General features: G+C 44.3%; 1 protein-coding gene across 3 annotated transcripts in view; it reads left to right on the top strand.

The window, feature by feature from the left end:
- The first annotated feature begins 434 nt into the window (after positions 1-434).
- OTUD4 (OTU deubiquitinase 4) overlaps positions 435-17115 on the top strand; it is a 28596-nt gene continuing 11915 nt past the window's right edge. Inside the window, exons 1-11 of one of the 3 annotated variants that reach the window (XM_028744136.2) lie at positions 441-1055; positions 3780-3863; positions 6689-6739; positions 9416-9462; positions 9696-9768; positions 10811-10892; positions 11684-11822; positions 12508-12565; positions 13447-13564; positions 13673-13737; positions 15085-15185. In XM_028744136.2, the coding sequence (XP_028599969.2) occupies positions 870-1055; positions 3780-3863; positions 6689-6739; positions 9416-9462; positions 9696-9768; positions 10811-10892; positions 11684-11822; positions 12508-12565; positions 13447-13564; positions 13673-13737; positions 15085-15185 (1004 nt within the window). In that variant the 5' untranslated portion in view covers positions 441-869. Of the gene's footprint in view, positions 1056-2304; positions 2325-3779; positions 3864-6688; positions 6740-9415; positions 9463-9695; positions 9769-10810; positions 10893-11683; positions 11827-12507; positions 12566-13446; positions 13565-13672; positions 13738-15084; positions 15186-17115 lie in introns of those variants that run through there. The other 2 variants (XM_028744138.2, XM_028744139.2) reach the window with 2 other exon arrangements.

The raw sequence follows: 17115 nt of genomic DNA, 5'->3' as shown, positions 1-17115 counted from the left end.
CAGCCCACTGAATGTTTGCAATCTCCACCCTCGAACTGGGTCTAAAAATGCAGGTCTCATGGCTTAAACACCCAGCCTAACTTTTGGACTTTTTTGGGGGGGGGGTACTTTGTAACATTTAGCTTCAGAAAGACTTCTGGAGAGCTTGAAAGCTTGCTTTGCGGAGTTTTGTTTGGTCTTAATGAAGGTGGTGTTGCCCAGCTGTGGATTCTAAAGTTTCCAGAACCCTCATCGCCCCCTAAGCCGGAAGCTTGGCCACCAATATCACAGCTATCGCGCTGTGGCCAAGGATTCCTCCGCGGGAAAGAGCAGCTGCTTTGCTCCTCCGCTCTCCTATAAGAGGAGTCCGCGCTTCCCTGCAAGCCCCTTTGCCTCCCGGCTCCCTCCCTCCCTCCCCGCCGCGGCCGCCGCTTCCTGCAGCGGCCGAACCACAACTCCCAGAAGCCCTTTGGGTGTCGGTCTGGCTCTGAAAGTGAAAACAAACTTCAGGGCTGCCCGTTTCAGGGAAGGAAAGCGCCACATGTTTCGTTTCTCTTTTGTTTCCGCTCCGGGAGCCCAGTGATGCGTAAAGGGAGCGGGCGAGAGCCGCCTTCCCAAGCGGGGCAGCAGGAGGAGCGCGCAAGTTCTCCGCGCCGGGCTTGAAGCCAAGGAAACTCCGGCGGGAAGGCCGAGCAAGAAGCGGCAGACGCTGCCGCCGCCCGGTGCATGCGGGGCGCCTCGCAGGAGACCTGCGAACGGGAGTCCGGTTCCCGCTGCGCCGCCAGCCGCCCTTGGAGCGAGGGGCTTGAGGTGCATCTCTCCCGCTTTCTCCTGCAGCATGTGGGGCTGAAGCCGCGATTTCCCTGCAACCCCCGGAGCAATAAATAAACATGGAGGCGACGGCTGCTACGGCTGTTGCAGAAGAGAAGCCAGGTGGCGAGGAGCAGAGCCCCCCGGGCTCGGGCGCGGAGGCCCCGCCGGATTCCTCCATGGACGCCTGCCTGCGATCTCAGGGGTTGTACCGCAAGCGAGTGGCGAAGGATGGGTCATGCCTCTTCCGAGCCGTGGCGGAGCAGGTGAGTGCGGAAGGTCTCCCTTTGCAAGCGGAGGGCGCGAGGGTCGTGAGAGGCGGCTTTGTTCGGGGAGAGGGTCTCTCTCCCTCCTCTCCGAGGTCCAGCTAGAATCCCCTGGGAAGGAGGACTTTGACCTGCCGGCGCGCCTCGGCTGTCTCTGGCTTCAGGCGGCGGAGAAAGCCGGGGGAAACGAGTTGGTGGAAGTTTTTTTGCGAATCTGGGCTGCGCGGTCTCCAGGGCCAAACGCGAGCGGTTAGGGGCGCAGCCGCCCAAGGAAAGCAACCCGTCCGGGAAAAAGAATATGTGTGGAAAGCGGAGTTGAGCGCCCTCCGCGAACTTGTTGCACTGTTGAGAGAGAGATTTGCTAGTTGCCTTTTTTTAGTTTCGAGAGAAACGATTTTCTTTCCTCCCCAGCTCTTTGGTCAAGTTGTTTCGGTTGCACCTCCCATGTTTATTATGTTCCCAACTCCCAATTTTGTAGACTGCTATTTAAAATCTGCCGGTAAACGAAAGGAGACACGATATTTATCCTTCCTTTTGTATATGCTTGATGGGATGCTTGTATATTATTTATATACGATGGTGAAAGGGGGAAAAAAAAGTTAAACTTCGGCCTCCTTAAGTGCGTAGCCTGAAAACGCAAAACGCCTTGCCTCTGGTCTGCTTTATTTCTGTTGCGGCTCAGCCGACTCGTGGATCATTTATGTCCAGACTGGAATATGGCATTCGGCTTGGGGGAAATGGGTGCAACACTGTCTGGCTTGCAGAGTGCAAAACACCCCCAGGGCTGCTTTGAAATTAGGTCAGCTTCCTGTCGCTATAATGACTCTGCACCTTCCCAAAGCTGAATGTAGGGGACTTAGCTTGTGCTTAGTAACACTTCTAGGGGCAGTTGTGGGGCGACAGAGGGGGGGGCACAGGGTTGGGCTGTATTGTCAGATTGATTCCTGATGCTTATAACTGAATCACTTCTGAGAACACGTTGTTTGTTTTTTTTAAAACACACCATAATTTCCGAGTTAGATTGTTGCAACAAAAAGTCTTGTGGTACCTTGAAAAGGCTGGCAATGTAATTTATAGCCTAAGCTTTTGTGAAGTCCATTTCAGCAGATGTTTTATGCCGTAACAATTTCATTAGTCCTTTTAAGGTGCCGCAAGCCTGCTGGGTTGGCTTATCAGGGTTGTCAGGGAGCAGCTGAGTGAATTAAGAACTCCTGAGCAGCCTTTCTCCACCTGTGGGTCCCCAGATGTTGTGAATTAATTAGGAATCAGGTGAGTGTCTCTGTCTCTTTCTTCCCCTCCCCAGTATGGGAAGAAGGACAGAACTGAACTACTTCGCAGGATTGTTGTAAGGACAGCATAATATGTGTGCAGTGATTTGAAGCCTCTGAAGCACTAAATAGCCTTGTAAAATAAGCCCACAAAGAAGGCTGGCAGAGGGAAGGGAGTTGTATTTCTATATTGGGCACCAAGGAGGGTTTTTTTCTCCTCTAGCAGGCTGCTTGGTTTCTGTCATGGACCATCCCTCCTGCCTATTGACTCACTTGGGGGGGGGGCCCAAAAAGTTATTGAGCTTTTTTTGAGATCATGGGTAAAAATCCCCCCCTCAAAAAGGGAACATTATAGGTGGGGGGCAGGCTTCTGCTGGGGGAAGGAGAACCTCAGTTAATTGAGCATTTTTAATGCTTTTCACTGGACGCGGGTGGCGCTGTGGTGTAAAGCACTGAGCCTTGGGCTTGCCGGTCGGAAGGTTGGCGGTTCAAATCCCGTTGTTTGGTCCCAGCTCCTGCCAGCCCAGCAGTTCAAAAGCACGTCAAAGTGCAAGTAGATAAATACCGGTAGGTACCACTCCGATGGGAAGGTAAATGGCGTTTCCGTGCACTGCTCTGGTTTCGCCAGAAGCGGCTTAGTCATGCTGGCCACATGACCCAGAAAAACTGTCTGTGGACAAACGTCAGCACCCTCGGCCAGTAAAGCGAGATGAGCGCCGCAACCCCAGAGTCGTTCGCGACTGGTCTTAACAGTCAGGGGTCCTTTACATTTACTAATGCTTTTCAATGCTTTTTGAGGATGGGGGGGTTCAGCTATATACCACAATACAAAACCATGTAAAAAGATTGAATTGAGCAACGTCACATAACATAACATTCTTAAAATATTCTCTTAAAGCTGTGATCTGGGAGAAGCTATTGCTCAGCTGGACTTGATTGAGGGTGGTGAGGCTCTCTTTTCGTGCCCTCCTTTGCCCGTTCCAACTGAGGGAACTGGTAGGACACTGAGGCAGTCATAGTTGTCAAAGTGAGATGGAGCAGCAAGGTATTATAGCTACATCTCTTATGTCTTTCAGACTGCTTTTCACTGGACGCGGGTGGCGCTGTGGTGTGTTCATGTGGGAAATACCATTTTCAGTCTCTCCCTAAACTTGAGAAATAAAACCCACATAACTAAGGAAAAGCATGGACACACTTTTCACAGAGTGCCATACTTGCCCCAATTAAAATTTGGGCAGTCTACTCTTCCACTTCAGACTCCAGATGTGCAGATCAGGCCTCAGTTTTTGCTGTATATTTGTCTTTTATTTTGCCTTTGCTACTAAGGCAGCAGCTTTTTGACTCCTTACATTTGAGTGCATGAGCCTATGCAAGTTTGAAACTCAGTAATGTGTCTGTTCATTGGTACCAGTTCATTAAACACTTCGTCGCTGTTGTTTTTATCTGACTCCTCTAGGTTTTCCATTCCCAGGCTCAACATCTGGACATTAGGATGGCTTGTATACACTTCCTGCGGAACAACAGAGAGCATTTTGAAGCGGTAAGCAAGCGATGTTTTCATTGTGCAGGGTGTCTTATCAGGGGCAGTGCTGTTTCTCACGGCTCTGCTTTGTGGGTGTACGCCAGGTTGGCAAAAAATAAAATAAAATGCTGGCTTGGGCTGATGAGGGTTGTAGTCCAAAATGGAGGGTACCAGGTTAGCGAAGGTTGGTGTAAACAACCGTTTCCTTTCCCACTTTCCCTGGGTCTACGCTCCTTCCAACACACTCTGGCTAAGGGCAACTTTGTTTTGCTTTGTTCAGATGGTTTATGGTTGCAGGACATGGGCTGAAGACACATGATGCAGCCATCTCTTAATGCAAGCTAAGCGGGTCTGAATCTGGTCAGGGCCTGGAGGAGACGCAGCCAGGGAAACCCCCTTGTACTTTGCCTTGAGTTCCACAATGGGAAGAGATAAACGAACATAGTAAATTAATAAGTGCTCTAAATAAATGCAGTGTGGTGTAGTGGTCAGAGTATTAGACTAGGACCTTGGAGATCAGGGTGCAAATCACCGCTCAGTCATGAAGCTCACCGGATGATTTTTGGGCCAGTCACTTCTTCTCAGCCTAATTTACCTTACAGGGCTGTTGTGGTACCTCGGTTTACGAACTTAATCCATTCTGGAAGTCTGTTCTTAAACCGAAACCGTTCTTAAACTGAGGCGCGCTTTCCCTAATGAGGCCTCCCACCGCCGGTGCCCTTCCATCGTTCGGATTCCGTTCTTAGACCAAGGTAAAGTTTACAAACCGGGACACTACTTCCGGTTTTGTGGAGTTCATAAACCGAATCGTTTGTAAACAGGGCTGTTCTTAAACCGAGGTACCACTGTATAGGTGTGGCTTTTGTAGATACTTCATCTGAGTCAGCTTTTTTTTCAGGGCACTGGAACTTGTTCTGAGGGGGGTGTCCAAATACCGTGAAACCAGCATTCCTGTCAGCTGCTGCTTGCATTAGATTGCTTGCATGCATTCTTAACAGAGTAGCTGCATTTTCTTCAGTTATTGTCAATTACTTTGTTATGAACAAAAGCAGTACACATGTATGTACACACATAGATATGCATATTGTAACTGTATGATGTGTATCTTCCTAATGTTGCAAGAGTCAGATTTGTATTGTGAACCTGCTTACTTTGGCGCACCTGCCAGAAGCTTGTCATCTGGATGCATCTCTTAGATGCTCATCAGTCCCAAGCTCAAAGCTTGGGAGCTTCCTCAAAGAGGGCCCATGGTCCCTGCATGCAGTGTGGCCTGAGCTGCCTTGGGGATTTTCACATCTGTATTCTTGTGGAGGAGGAGGCAATGCGTGGCCTGGTGTATCCTCAGATGCTGCCAGGAAGAGTTTGCTGTGATTCTTGTGGCCTTGGCAATACTTTCTCAAGTTGCTTCGATAGTGGAGATGGCCACTCTGGGATGCGTCAGATCACTTTCAACATCTGTTGTGTCTTCCATGCAGATTGTGTGGCTGGGGTTGTTTTGCCTATGTGAACTGTTCTAGGCTTATTATTTTTTACATTTGGAATTGAATCGTAGACTGTTTTTGTCTGTGGCTGATTAAGTGTTATGTTGGAAAAGAAGAATCGACATAACCTTTTGTACAAAATTGCGATTGTTGCAGCCTTTATGAGTAATTTGCTGAGGGTAGGCTATTTGCCAGGCAGGACTGCATTACATTAGGGATAACAACAGTGGTTAGAGTGTTGTTGGACTAGGGCCTGGGAGACCAGGGTTCAACTACTCACTCAGCCATGAAACTCACTGGGTAATCTTGGACCAGTCACTCGCTCCCAGCCTAACTACCTCACAGGGTTGTTGTGAGGATCAAATAGGGCAGTGGTGTCCAAACTTTTTTCAAAGAGGGCCAGATTTGATTGTTGTTGACAAAGTTGTTGACCTTTTTTAAGGACTGAAGTTGTTGAGCTTTTTTGAGGACTTTACCCCAGGAAATAAACTGCCATGGACCAGATTAAACTGACCAGCGGGCTGGATTAGGCCCCTGAAACAGACTTTGGACATGCCTGAAATAGGGAAAAGAATAACTGTATGCCACCTTGAGCTCCTGGGAGGAAAGGTGGGAGAGACATGCAGTAAATGATAAATAAAAACAGTGAAGTTATTGAAGGCTTTGTTTTGATACGCAGAGTTGAATTTGTACCAGGGCTCAGCTCTGACACCTGTTTTTAATCCCAGCAATTTAACCCTGGAACATATGAAGTTCCTCTGAGCAGGTGCAGAGTGCATTTTCCTTCCCCCTTAAATCTGAGACTTGAGCAGCAGGTGGGGAACCTATTTTTAGCTTGAAGGCCTTAACTTTTTAGCAGCTGCGTGCCAATGGTTGGCAGAAAGTGTGTGGAACAATGACTGTGACTTTTACTTTTGTATGGCAGGCTACATTCTAGCCATGCAGAAGGCAGAGGTTTCTATACACCTAGGACATGTGAACACACCTGTCTAGGGCAGCAAGAGGCATTATCACAGTTAAAGGACACTTTTCAGCTAGATAAAAGCACCCGAGGATGGTTACAGACCAGAGAACCTTGAAGGCTGAATCAGCAAACCTTGCGGGTTGCATTCAGTCACAGAATCATATAATTGGAAGGGACCAAAGGGTCATCTAGTCCAACCCCCTGCAATACCAATGTGGGGCTCGAACCGCTGACCCTGAGATTAAGAGTCCCTGGGCCTCTGAAGGTCCCCTGCTCTGGAAAGGCTTTCAGATCACATAGTGGGTTTCCAGACAGAGCTGAACTTTTTCTGGAATTCTGTCAAAGCTGTTTCACCACAATTTCGCTAACAAATTCTTTTCATTGTTAATATTTTACAGTTTATAGAGGGGCCATTTGAAGAATACCTGAAGAGCCTTGAAAACCCTCAGGTATGTGTTGTTGGATTAAGTATGCAGTGTGTGATGTAAAGCACACTACTTGACTGCAGCTGGCTCATCTGTTTCCCCTAAATATTAATCCGGAAGTGTTCACAAGCTTTTCTTGTGTCTTGGCGTTACATGTGATGTGCTCTTCACAAGCCCTGCTAAAAAAATGATTTGAGTCCATATGCGTGTTTGTGGAATTTGCAAAAGGGATAATAACAGTACCCATTACCCCATATTGATGGTGGAGGAACACACATTTTGTTTTGTTTTTTAATTAAATTTTTAATTAAATTTTCCAATATACATTTATAGTGTCGAATCTAAATTTATCACATATTTTCTCTTTTAGACTTCCTTCAACCTCTCTGACAATCATCCATTATTCAAATTTTTAAATACGCATTTCCTAATTTTATATTGCATTTTATAAACCTTCACACACTTAGTTTTCATCAATACAATAGTCTTCTATCATTTACAGAACTTCTTGAAATCCCACTAGCGTTATTTGCTCATGACATACACATTTCAGATAGTCTGAAAATTTTCCCCAGTCTTCAATGAACTTTTGATCTCGTATATATCTGATCTTTCCTGTTTGTCCAGTTCAGCATACTCCATCAGTTTCATTCTCCATTCTTCGAGCGTCGGCAGTTGTTCCTGTTTCCATTTTTGGGCCAATAATATTCTCGTTGCTGTTACTGCATATTGGAAAAGTTTACAGTCCATTCTATTTATTTCATTTCCTACTATTCCTCGAAGAGAAGCCTCTGGTTTCTTAACAAACGTATATTTCAACATCTTTTTCATCTCATTATATATCATTTCCCAGAAGCCCTTCACCTTCTTACAGTCCCACCAGATATGATAAAATGTTCCTTCTTTTTCTTTACATTTCCAACACTTATTACATGTTTTATACATTTTTGCCAGTTTCACGGGTGTGATGTACCATCTATAAATCATTTTCATAACATTTTCCTTTAACGCAGTACATGCCGTAAATTTTATATTTTCATTCCACAGTTTTATCCAATCGTTAAACTGTATATTATAACCCAGATCTCTGGCCCAGTGTATCATAACCGATTTAACTTCCTCGTCTTTTGTATACCATGCTAGCAAGATTTTATACATCTTGGACAAAATTTTATTTTCATTGTTTATTATTTCTATTTGAAATTTCGATTCTTTTTCCTCATAACCTCTTTCTTTTAAGTCCTTTTTAAACTTTTCGTTAACCTGATAATAATGCAACCAATCATACACATACTCTTTCACTTCTTCATAGGGTTTCATTTTCCATTTTCCTCCTTCCTTTATAATCAATTCTTTATATGTAATACAGTTCCCCCTCATATTGACTTTCTTAAGATTCATAACTTCTAACGGAGATAGCCAGTGGGGAGTTCTTGATTCTAATAAACCTCTATATCTCTCCCATATTTCTATGAGAGATCTTCTAAAGATGTGGTTTTCAAAGCCTTTATGAATCTTTCTTTTCTCACACCATAGATATGCGTGCCACCCAAATCTGTTATCAAAACCTTCTAAGTCCAATAACTCAGTATTTTTTAACTTTATACATTCTTTCAACCAACAGAGACATGAAGCTTCATAATATAATTTCAAGTCTGGCAGAGGAACACACATTTTGAATTGCACAGACTTTGCTGGTCCCTGCAAGTAGGAATTCAGAAACCGTTTTGCCCTGTCCTTAGCTGGCTTTAGCAAGCTGCCAAAGATTTAAAGGGAGAGGAAAGCCTCTAATAGTATCTAAATGTAGGCATTTACTGTCGAGAGTGCCATATTCATTTGGGCAAACCAGGGGTCAGCAACCTTTTTCAGCCATGGGCCGGTCCACCATCCCTCAGATTATGTGGTGGGCCCGGATTATATTTTGGAAAAAATATATGAACGAATTCCTATGCCCCACAAATAACCCAGAGATGCATTTTAAATAAAAGGACACCTTCTACTCATGTAAAAACACGCTGATTCCCAGACCGTCCGTGGGCCAGATTGAGAAAGTGATTGGGCCGCACCCGGGCCTTAGGTTGCCTACCCCTGGGGTAAACAATGAAAGCATCAACAATTAAAAAACAAGAAGATACAGACCAGGCTTTTCACAAAAGGAAGTCCTTCAGTAGGCAGTACAGTAGAAAGATAACAGAGGTTTGCCACCTGCCAGATAAGTAGCTTGGGTGGGTCTGAGTTGCCAACTCGGTCTGAGTCCTATAGACCGCCTAATCAAATAGGCCAGTTGCTTAAGTCAATGTCCTGTGTGCGCTGTTGGACACATGGAAAACAGTTTGGGGAAGAGGGGTGCCAAGCATTGGTATTGGGGGCTAATCCACCCCCCCCCCCCAGTATTTTGCACAATATACTTCACGGAGGATGAGGTTATTTGGATTGAAATGACTTTTAAACTTTCATTTAATATCCCTAAATATAATTCTGATGAGCTGCAGCAAATGCACATTAGTCGAGGTACGATGAAACTTTGAAAATGTTATTCTGTTGCTGGTAACTTGATGTGTGTTCTTGAGCAACTTGGTGACTTTCCACTGGGCTTGTGGAGAAGAAGCTCTTGGTGGGCTTGTGTTCTAACTTGATGTAAAAAGTATTCTTCCTCAGTGATGGTTTTTCATTGCAATATCCCCCCCCCCTTTGATATAGGAATGGGTCGGACAAGTGGAAATAAGTGCCCTTTCTCTTATGTACAGGTAAGAAATACTTCTACATTTTCCTTCAGTATGAATCAATGCAGACATTTGGCTACTGTGAAGAATTATTGTTCAAGAATTTGGCAACAATTGATGTTGCCATTTTCTTAGTGGATATATATGGTTCTGGGACTGTTTGGATGTGGATGATTGTACTGTTAATGATATTGTACTGTTAATTTTATTTTAAAATCTGTTATTAATACATTTCCCCCCTTTGCATATTCTTTTAGAAAAGACTTCATAATATATCAGGAACCAAATTCTGCTCCTTCGCATGTAACTGAAAATGGCTTTCCTGACAAGGTAAGAGAAGTGCTAATATTGGCAAACTTGCAGCGGAATAGTTAGGGCAGAGCTGGTGTGGCATGTTTTGCCATGTGGGGATAATGGCATGCTACCTCTGAGCCCAAAGCAAGAGTACAGCATTATAACAATACAGAGGTACCTCAGGTTACAAACTTAATTCATTCCGGAGGTCCGTTCTTAACCCGAAACCGTTCTTAACCTGAGGCGCGCTTTTGCTAATGGGGCCTCCTGCTGCCGCTGCGCAATTTCCGTTCTCATCCTGGGGCAAAGTTTGTAACCTGAGGTACTACTTCCGGGTTTGCAGAGTTTGTAACCTGTGGTGTCTGTAACCTGAGGTACCACTGTACATGCTTGGCATCCTTAGCTTAGCTTAGGGTCTTGAAGCCAGACTAAAACGTTGTGTTGTTAGTTTCTCCTGCATCTTGAAAATAAATATCAACAGCTTCTATGTCGGATTTGAATCAGGGCTGGAGAGGAAGTTCCTTCCCCCTGTCACTTTTCCTAGTCTTAATGCTATTTCCCATACTGGGGAGGCAACTTACAAGTATTGTGCAGTAGCAGTGAGCATTTCTTTGTTCTGTTTCTTTTTTGTGTTTGTTCTGAAGCTTAATAACAATTGCATTTTTAAAAAAAGCAGCCCTGTGCCTATGGCTGAAATCTTGGCTTGGGGATGTGATATTTGAGGCAGGGGAGGAGTGTTAACCCTCCTCCTCTGATATCAGAGTCCCAAATCTGAATTCTCCACCCCACCCAACAAACCTGCTATCAATATTCTAAAAATTCTTATCCTGGATTGTCTACATATCTGAGCCTAATAAAATTCAAGTCAACGCACTTCTGTTGGGTTTCTTCTACTGCTTGAGTATATCCAGGAAACATAGACAGTATTCAGCTAGTTAAGTATAGAGTCTTGAAACAGTTCTACTTGCTAAATGTTTCTTTAAAATTGCTTTGTGGAGGTATTTGTTGATTTGGTTTTTGGTCAGTGTGTTGGTTTCTGATTGTACTGTTTCAATATTATTCTTCTGCTTCCTCTTAGGTATTGCTGTGTTTCACCAGTGGAAGCCACTACGATATTGTCTATCCGGTAGAATACACGGTCAATGCTGCTCTTTGCCAGTGTAAGTACTGATATTTTGATGGTGAGCCTTGGCAGACCCAGCTGAAGCTTCACGTTCCCATGTTCCTTGGAGACAACCATTTCCAGTGCTTACTTGCCTTAAAACTGCAGCATGGTTTGAAGGCACAACCTTCTGTGTCTTGTTTTGGTTTGAAGGTGGCCAACTTGTGGAAAGTAAGTAAGTTTGGATGGGAGACCACATGGGAATCCATGTATGTCACCTTGAGTTCCATGTTGGAAGCAAGGAGGAATATAAATATAATAAATAAGAGGCAGTGGAATGGACTGAGAGGAGTTTTGAGCATTTGATGAAAAACTGTGTTTTCTGCCGATGGAAGGGACTCTCCAGATCAGAGCAGTTATTCTGGCATCTGGAATACAATCTGGCATTTTCGTTATAAATCTTTTTGTTGAAACCAAGAATGGCCTTTTCCTGCTTAGGAACTGGAAGCTGTATAGATATGCTGAAGTTTTACCCAGAAAGTGAATTGTAGTATTTCTCCAAAAGTACACACAAACCGAAGAATAATTGTTGCCTGTTCATGCCAAATGTGGTTATCCAAACGCAGCCCTTGACTCGTTAATCAGCTAAGTTTTGGCTACTTTCCCAGATTGCTTAACTCTCTTGAAGAAATCTACAGGACACATTGGCAGCATCAATACCTCTCAGATAGTATCCTTGATGCTTAATTTCAACATGTAATTAAAGCTCTGTAAACTGATGTCGCATGTAGAACTGTTTAAATTATGAATGCTTAAACCTGACAAATGCTGTTTTGTTGCCCTGATTAGCTATTCTGTATGAAATTCTGTACGAGAAAGTGTTCGGGGTCGATGTGAGTAAAATCTTAAAAGAACTCAGCCCTCCTGAAGTGACTAAGGATGCCGACGGAAACAGTGAAGCGTCTGATTCAGAGGACGGAGACATGGAGTAAGTCTACAAATTCAGTGTTAAAAAGCACAGGGAGTATCATGTTGGCTGAGATGTTTGATGCCTGATACAGGGATTTTTAATTTTTTTAAAATACAGTGTTTCTAAAAAACAAAGCAAAAAATTAGTAGCAACACCTGGTTCTTCCTCTATGTCTGCTCAGAAGACATAAAAAATTCAAACTTTTACAGAATCTGTATTCCTTTAAAAACAACTGGATGCTTGCTGAACGGTTGCTTGCAAGTCTGATTTCAGCAGCCTGGTTAAACCAGAATACTTACATTTAAAATAAATTAGTCCTACTAATGCCAGTGAGTCTGGAATGGATTATCTTGCCATATTCAATTGATGTTTGCTGCTTTCATAAGGGCAAAATATTTAACACCTTACCTGGCAGCCATAGGTGGCCAGGAGTTCCATCCCAGACAGTAAGTGGCTTGGCTTTCTCTTTGCTAGACTGGGACATGAAGTGGGCTTCCTTTGTCCCCAGTGCACTTGATAGAAGGCAGATTTATTTAGCAGCCAGTGTTTCCATGGTTTTAGCCTCTTAGCAGGCTAGCAAAAAAATCTATACGTTAGTAATGTTTGTGAACTTATTTACAAAGCTGGGTGCTAGTGTCAAAACAAAAATACGGAGTTTGTTGTTGTTGCAAAAAAAGCTTTTCTATACCTTTGCTCCTCACAGAAGTGAAACGGCTGCAGCCAATCATACCAATGGATTGAAGCCACTTGAAGGCAAACAGGTATATTGCTTTAATTTTTGTTCTTTAATTTCTCTCAGTTACCTATAAGGTTCTGTGTCTCTGTGTCAATGTAGCTGAGGATATTACCATTGGCGTTTAGGAGCTTGACTTAATTTCATCCAGGGAATGCTAGCTGGCATAAGGTGTACGCAAGAGAAATTTCAGTGCACTGACGCTAATGAGTGCACCGCCATAGTTCACATTGCTAAGGCTGTACTCCTACATGCACTTAACTATTTAGTGTAGGGTTGCCAACACAACTATCGTGGGCGCACATGTGCCCACAGAGATCTTTCATGGTGTCATGTAGTTTTCCTTCCCCATGAAAGTAGGCTTGAAAAAAGCATTATTTTTTTCTGCAGCCAGTAGATTAGGTTTCATTGCATGAGTAGTGACCACAACAGTTTGTTCCAGTTTGCAAATGTGTCCTCAGACCCCCGCATGTATATATCATGTAAGAATCTAAAAATCAATAAACAGTAAGCCTGTAACCTATATGTATTTAACTTGTGCACATTCTGCTTTACACACTTGGCTAAATGAATGAACGAGGAGCAGAAAGGGAGTGACTGTCCAGGAAAAAAGGCTTTAGAAATCCTACCCGCCATTGCACCCCAATGTGTTTTGGCTATATATGATTTTGGCTTTAGTGATCCTGGAATGTAAGTTGTGGTCTTACTGTGTTGCAAACAATACTTGCATTTGTGCCCAAGCTTGTTCATATCTGTGCAAAAAAATAGAGATTTTTGAAATATTAAGTGGTATGAATGCTTTTATATAAAGAAATACGTAAAGACAAATATTCCGTCGTTGCAATGGATATTCTTCCTTAATTTTTTAATGTATTTTTTATTAAATTCTTTTTTATTTCTATTACACAGCAGCTTCACAAACGTGGAAGATCCAACTCCTTTACCTTGCCTAGAGGCGTTCTTAGGTCACTGAATCCATCAGTCTACCAAAATATTGAATATGAAGCCTGGCAGCAGTCAAAACGAGGTGAGCTCCGTAGTTTGAAATCAGTTTCTTGGTGCAAGAAGAGCATCAAGCATTATTCTGTGCTCACCTGCTAGTGTATAATGACGTGTTTTCATTTTGTGCTTGCAGATCAGCAAAAGCAAGATTTCTCTATTGCTGCTGGCATGCAGTATTCCGTTGGCGATAAATGCAAAGTAGGTGACGTTGAATGTGAACCAATTCTGCTTAACTACCATTTCTTTCCTCAGTCTTGTGTGCCACTGTGGGGTTGCCACTTCTTTTCTTGATAGAAGTTTTGTGCCTTTAAAAGCAGAAATGCAAGGCTGAAATCAAACTGGGCTCCTCCCCTGGCATAGAGATTCAGTTCTGAGGGAAGCTGCTGAAATGAAAGGCCCAGAATCTCTCTGGAACAAAAAGGTGGCAATCCTTATAGTTCATCCTCATCCTTCTCTTCCCACTCTGCTTCTAAATGCTGGTCCTTTTTGAAAGTGCCAGCGATCACAACACCAAGCGTTGCACTTGATGACAATCAGCGCAGTGCTTTTGCCTGCTACAGGCAAAGGAAATTGTATCACCCGATGTCATTTTGATGCCTAGTAAACAGACCTCCCCCCAAGCCAAGGTTAGTCTTCACAGGTTGATGCGAGATAAGAATCCATCCTGTCAGATCCAGTTCCCCCACTCCTGGGATTATGGTAACAAGGGTTCTGTTCTCCTAAACAGAATTACTACCTCCATAATTCTCCTTTCTGCATCTCGCAGAACTTCTAGGTATCAGCAGGAAACAGTGTTTTGTCTTGGATGTGGTTTTGAATATTAAAATGCCAGGCAAAGAAGTCCATAAGGTGGAGAATGTGTAGTACCTGTGCTGGTTGTGGTCCCATCTGCACTATATAAAAAGTATCATGCCGCTTTAAACAGTCGTGGCTTCCCAAAAAGAAAATCATGGGAAGCGTAGTTTAAGGGTCCTGAGAGGTGTTAGGCGATCCCTATTCCCTTCACAGAGCTACAATTTCCAGAGTTCCCTGGGTGGAGGGATGATCTGTTAAACCATACTGTGTTTCTGTGAGGGGGATAGTAGTCTCCTAATGACTCTCGGGACCCATAACAACCTTTACTTCCCAGGATTCTTTGGGGGAAGCCATTACGGTTTAATGTGGTATGATGCTGCTCTAAATGTATAGTCCAGGTAGGGATTGTGGCTCATCTGTGAGTTTTGCTTCCAGGCCAGTTAAGTCTTTGCCCCTGGCTGTAGGAGGATTGGATTGTGAGGGATGTAGATAGGTGAGTTGATGGCAGGAATTTGTGTGGGGCTGCTGATGTGACAACACAAGGGAAAGCAGTGTTATTCCTTATGTGGTCCCAATAGGAGATGTATGGATCTGCTTTGTGAAAGGTTCCAGGATCTCTCAAACTGTATTAAGTTACTTCTCTCTTCTTGGCATCTATCAGTACTGCTTCTACTTGATACTGGCACAGTGGTTCAGGAGGAGAGACATTATTTTACAGAAACATTTCCTTTCCTCTTCATTACTCCATAGGTGCGTTTAGACCAAAGTGGAAGGTTCTATAATGCTCACATCCAAGAAGTCCAGTCTCCAAACGGGCCAGTTGTTGTTTTTGTGGAAGAGCTTGGTGCCAAGTAAGTGAAACAATGTCATTTTCTGCATAGTCAGACATCTTGGTGACTGGTGACATAGGCGCAAAAAAATGACAGTAGGTGCACTAGTCAATGCTAGATTCTTTTGAATCAGTCTCCAAAATCTGCAGGTATTTTTGCAGGCTTTGTGTCTGCCTGACTTCCATCAAAAGGAGCAAAGGCAATACTGTAAACTAGCCCCAAACCGTGTTTCTATTTTATTTCCTCTGAGGTGGTGGGGAAGCTGTGGCCCTCCAGACAGTGCGGGACTCCAACTCCCATCATTCCCAGCCAGCATGGCCAGTAGATGGGGATAATGGGAGTTGTAATCCAGCCACATCTGGTTCCCCATCCTTGTCCTAAGATGCTTTTGGAAGTGAGCCCAAGCGCTGTGGCAACGGTGTCTGTGAATACAACTGCATAAAATGGTAAGAAGGACGCGGGTGGCACTGTGGGTTAAACCACAGAGCCTAGGACTTGCCAATCAGAAGGTCGGCGGTTCGAATCCCGCGACGGGGTGAGCTCCCGTTGCTCGGTCCCTGCTCCTGCCAACCTAGCAGTTCAAAAGCACGTCAAAGCGCAAATAGATAAATAGGTACCGCTGCAGCGGGAAGGTAAACGGCATTTCTGTGCTCTGCTCTGGTTCGCCAGAAGCGGCTTAGTCATGCTGGCCACGTGACCAGGAAGCTGTACGCCAGCTCCCTTGGCCAATAAAGCGAGATGAGTGCCGCAACCACAGAGTCGCCCACGACTGGACCTAATGGCCAGGGGTCCCTTTACCTTTTACCTTTAAGGTGGTAACATTAGCAATGGCACTTACAATGTTTGGAGAAATATGCTGTTTTAGTTCCATTTTTATAATGCATGTCAGCATTTTCTGGGAAATTCTCATAACTGAGTTGTGGAACTGACTTTCATCCGTTCCCCACCCCGTACTGCAGACCCCCAGGCCACATCCTGTTCTCTTCCAAAAGCTCCTCCAACCGCGGGCTGAGGGAAGGGGAAGGTGGCTGTAAGGCATAAATGGCTAAGGGAGAATTGGTGAAAATTGAGTGGCCCACGTCATGTGAGATGAAGTGCTTTCATCTAAGGCAAATGCTTCATTGAAGGCACGGCTATGTTTCTTCCATACAGAAAGTGATGGTGTGTTTTTTTGGGAAAACGTTTTCTGTTTGGGTAACTGCTTGGGGAAATGAAACATGGTCTTGGAAGGAGGGAGTGGGAATTAGTTATGTAGACTGTTTCTTGCTTGCTTCAAAGAAACACGATTGCTCAAAATGCTTCAGAGCTTGGCCGGAGCCAGAACTTGCTGATGCTGGGATGACGGGCTCCTGTTGGAGGCTAACCTAAATAGCTGGTATTGAACACAATCTTCAGCTTCTACATCCTTTAAAGGTGGGGAACCCGTGAGCCTCAAGATGTTTCTGGACTCCAACTCCCATCCGCCAACATGGCCAGTGGCTACGGATGTAGGGATTTGTAGTCCAGCAACAGACACCACAGGTTCTCCCTGTCCCTGCTTGGAAAGAAATCTCTGAGTTTTATAAGGAGTTAGTAGACCATGGCCTAGTAGACCACTAGACTTTCCAGCATCTGGCTGGAATGAGCTGATAGTGGCTTTAGAAGTTTAATGTTGGAAAACGATTGCCTTTAAATCTTGCCTGTTCGTATTTTATTGTATGTCTTGTTCTTCAGTGTTTCTTCCTGTGTGAAATATAAATGTAAGAATTGTCGATACACAGTCCCCATTGGAGGATTTGTGTGAAGTCAGGGCGTGGGAGGGGATCAAAAATGAAGGCAGCTTTTTAAATGGCAGTTTTAAACAATGGCAAAGGTTTGAATTGAGCAGGAATGGAGGAACACAGGAGCGATGAGGGAATGGAGGGTTGGGGTGAGGTGTAAAGGGAGGTGTTAGTTGGGGTTGGTGAGCAAC

This window comes from Podarcis muralis, chromosome 9 (assembly GCF_964188315.1).
Source record: "Podarcis muralis chromosome 9, rPodMur119.hap1.1, whole genome shotgun sequence".
NCBI classification, from domain to species: Eukaryota; Metazoa; Chordata; class Lepidosauria; order Squamata; family Lacertidae; genus Podarcis; species Podarcis muralis.
The sequence above is the reverse complement of the archived record's forward strand: the minus strand, read 5'-3'. Positions and strand labels throughout refer to the sequence as shown.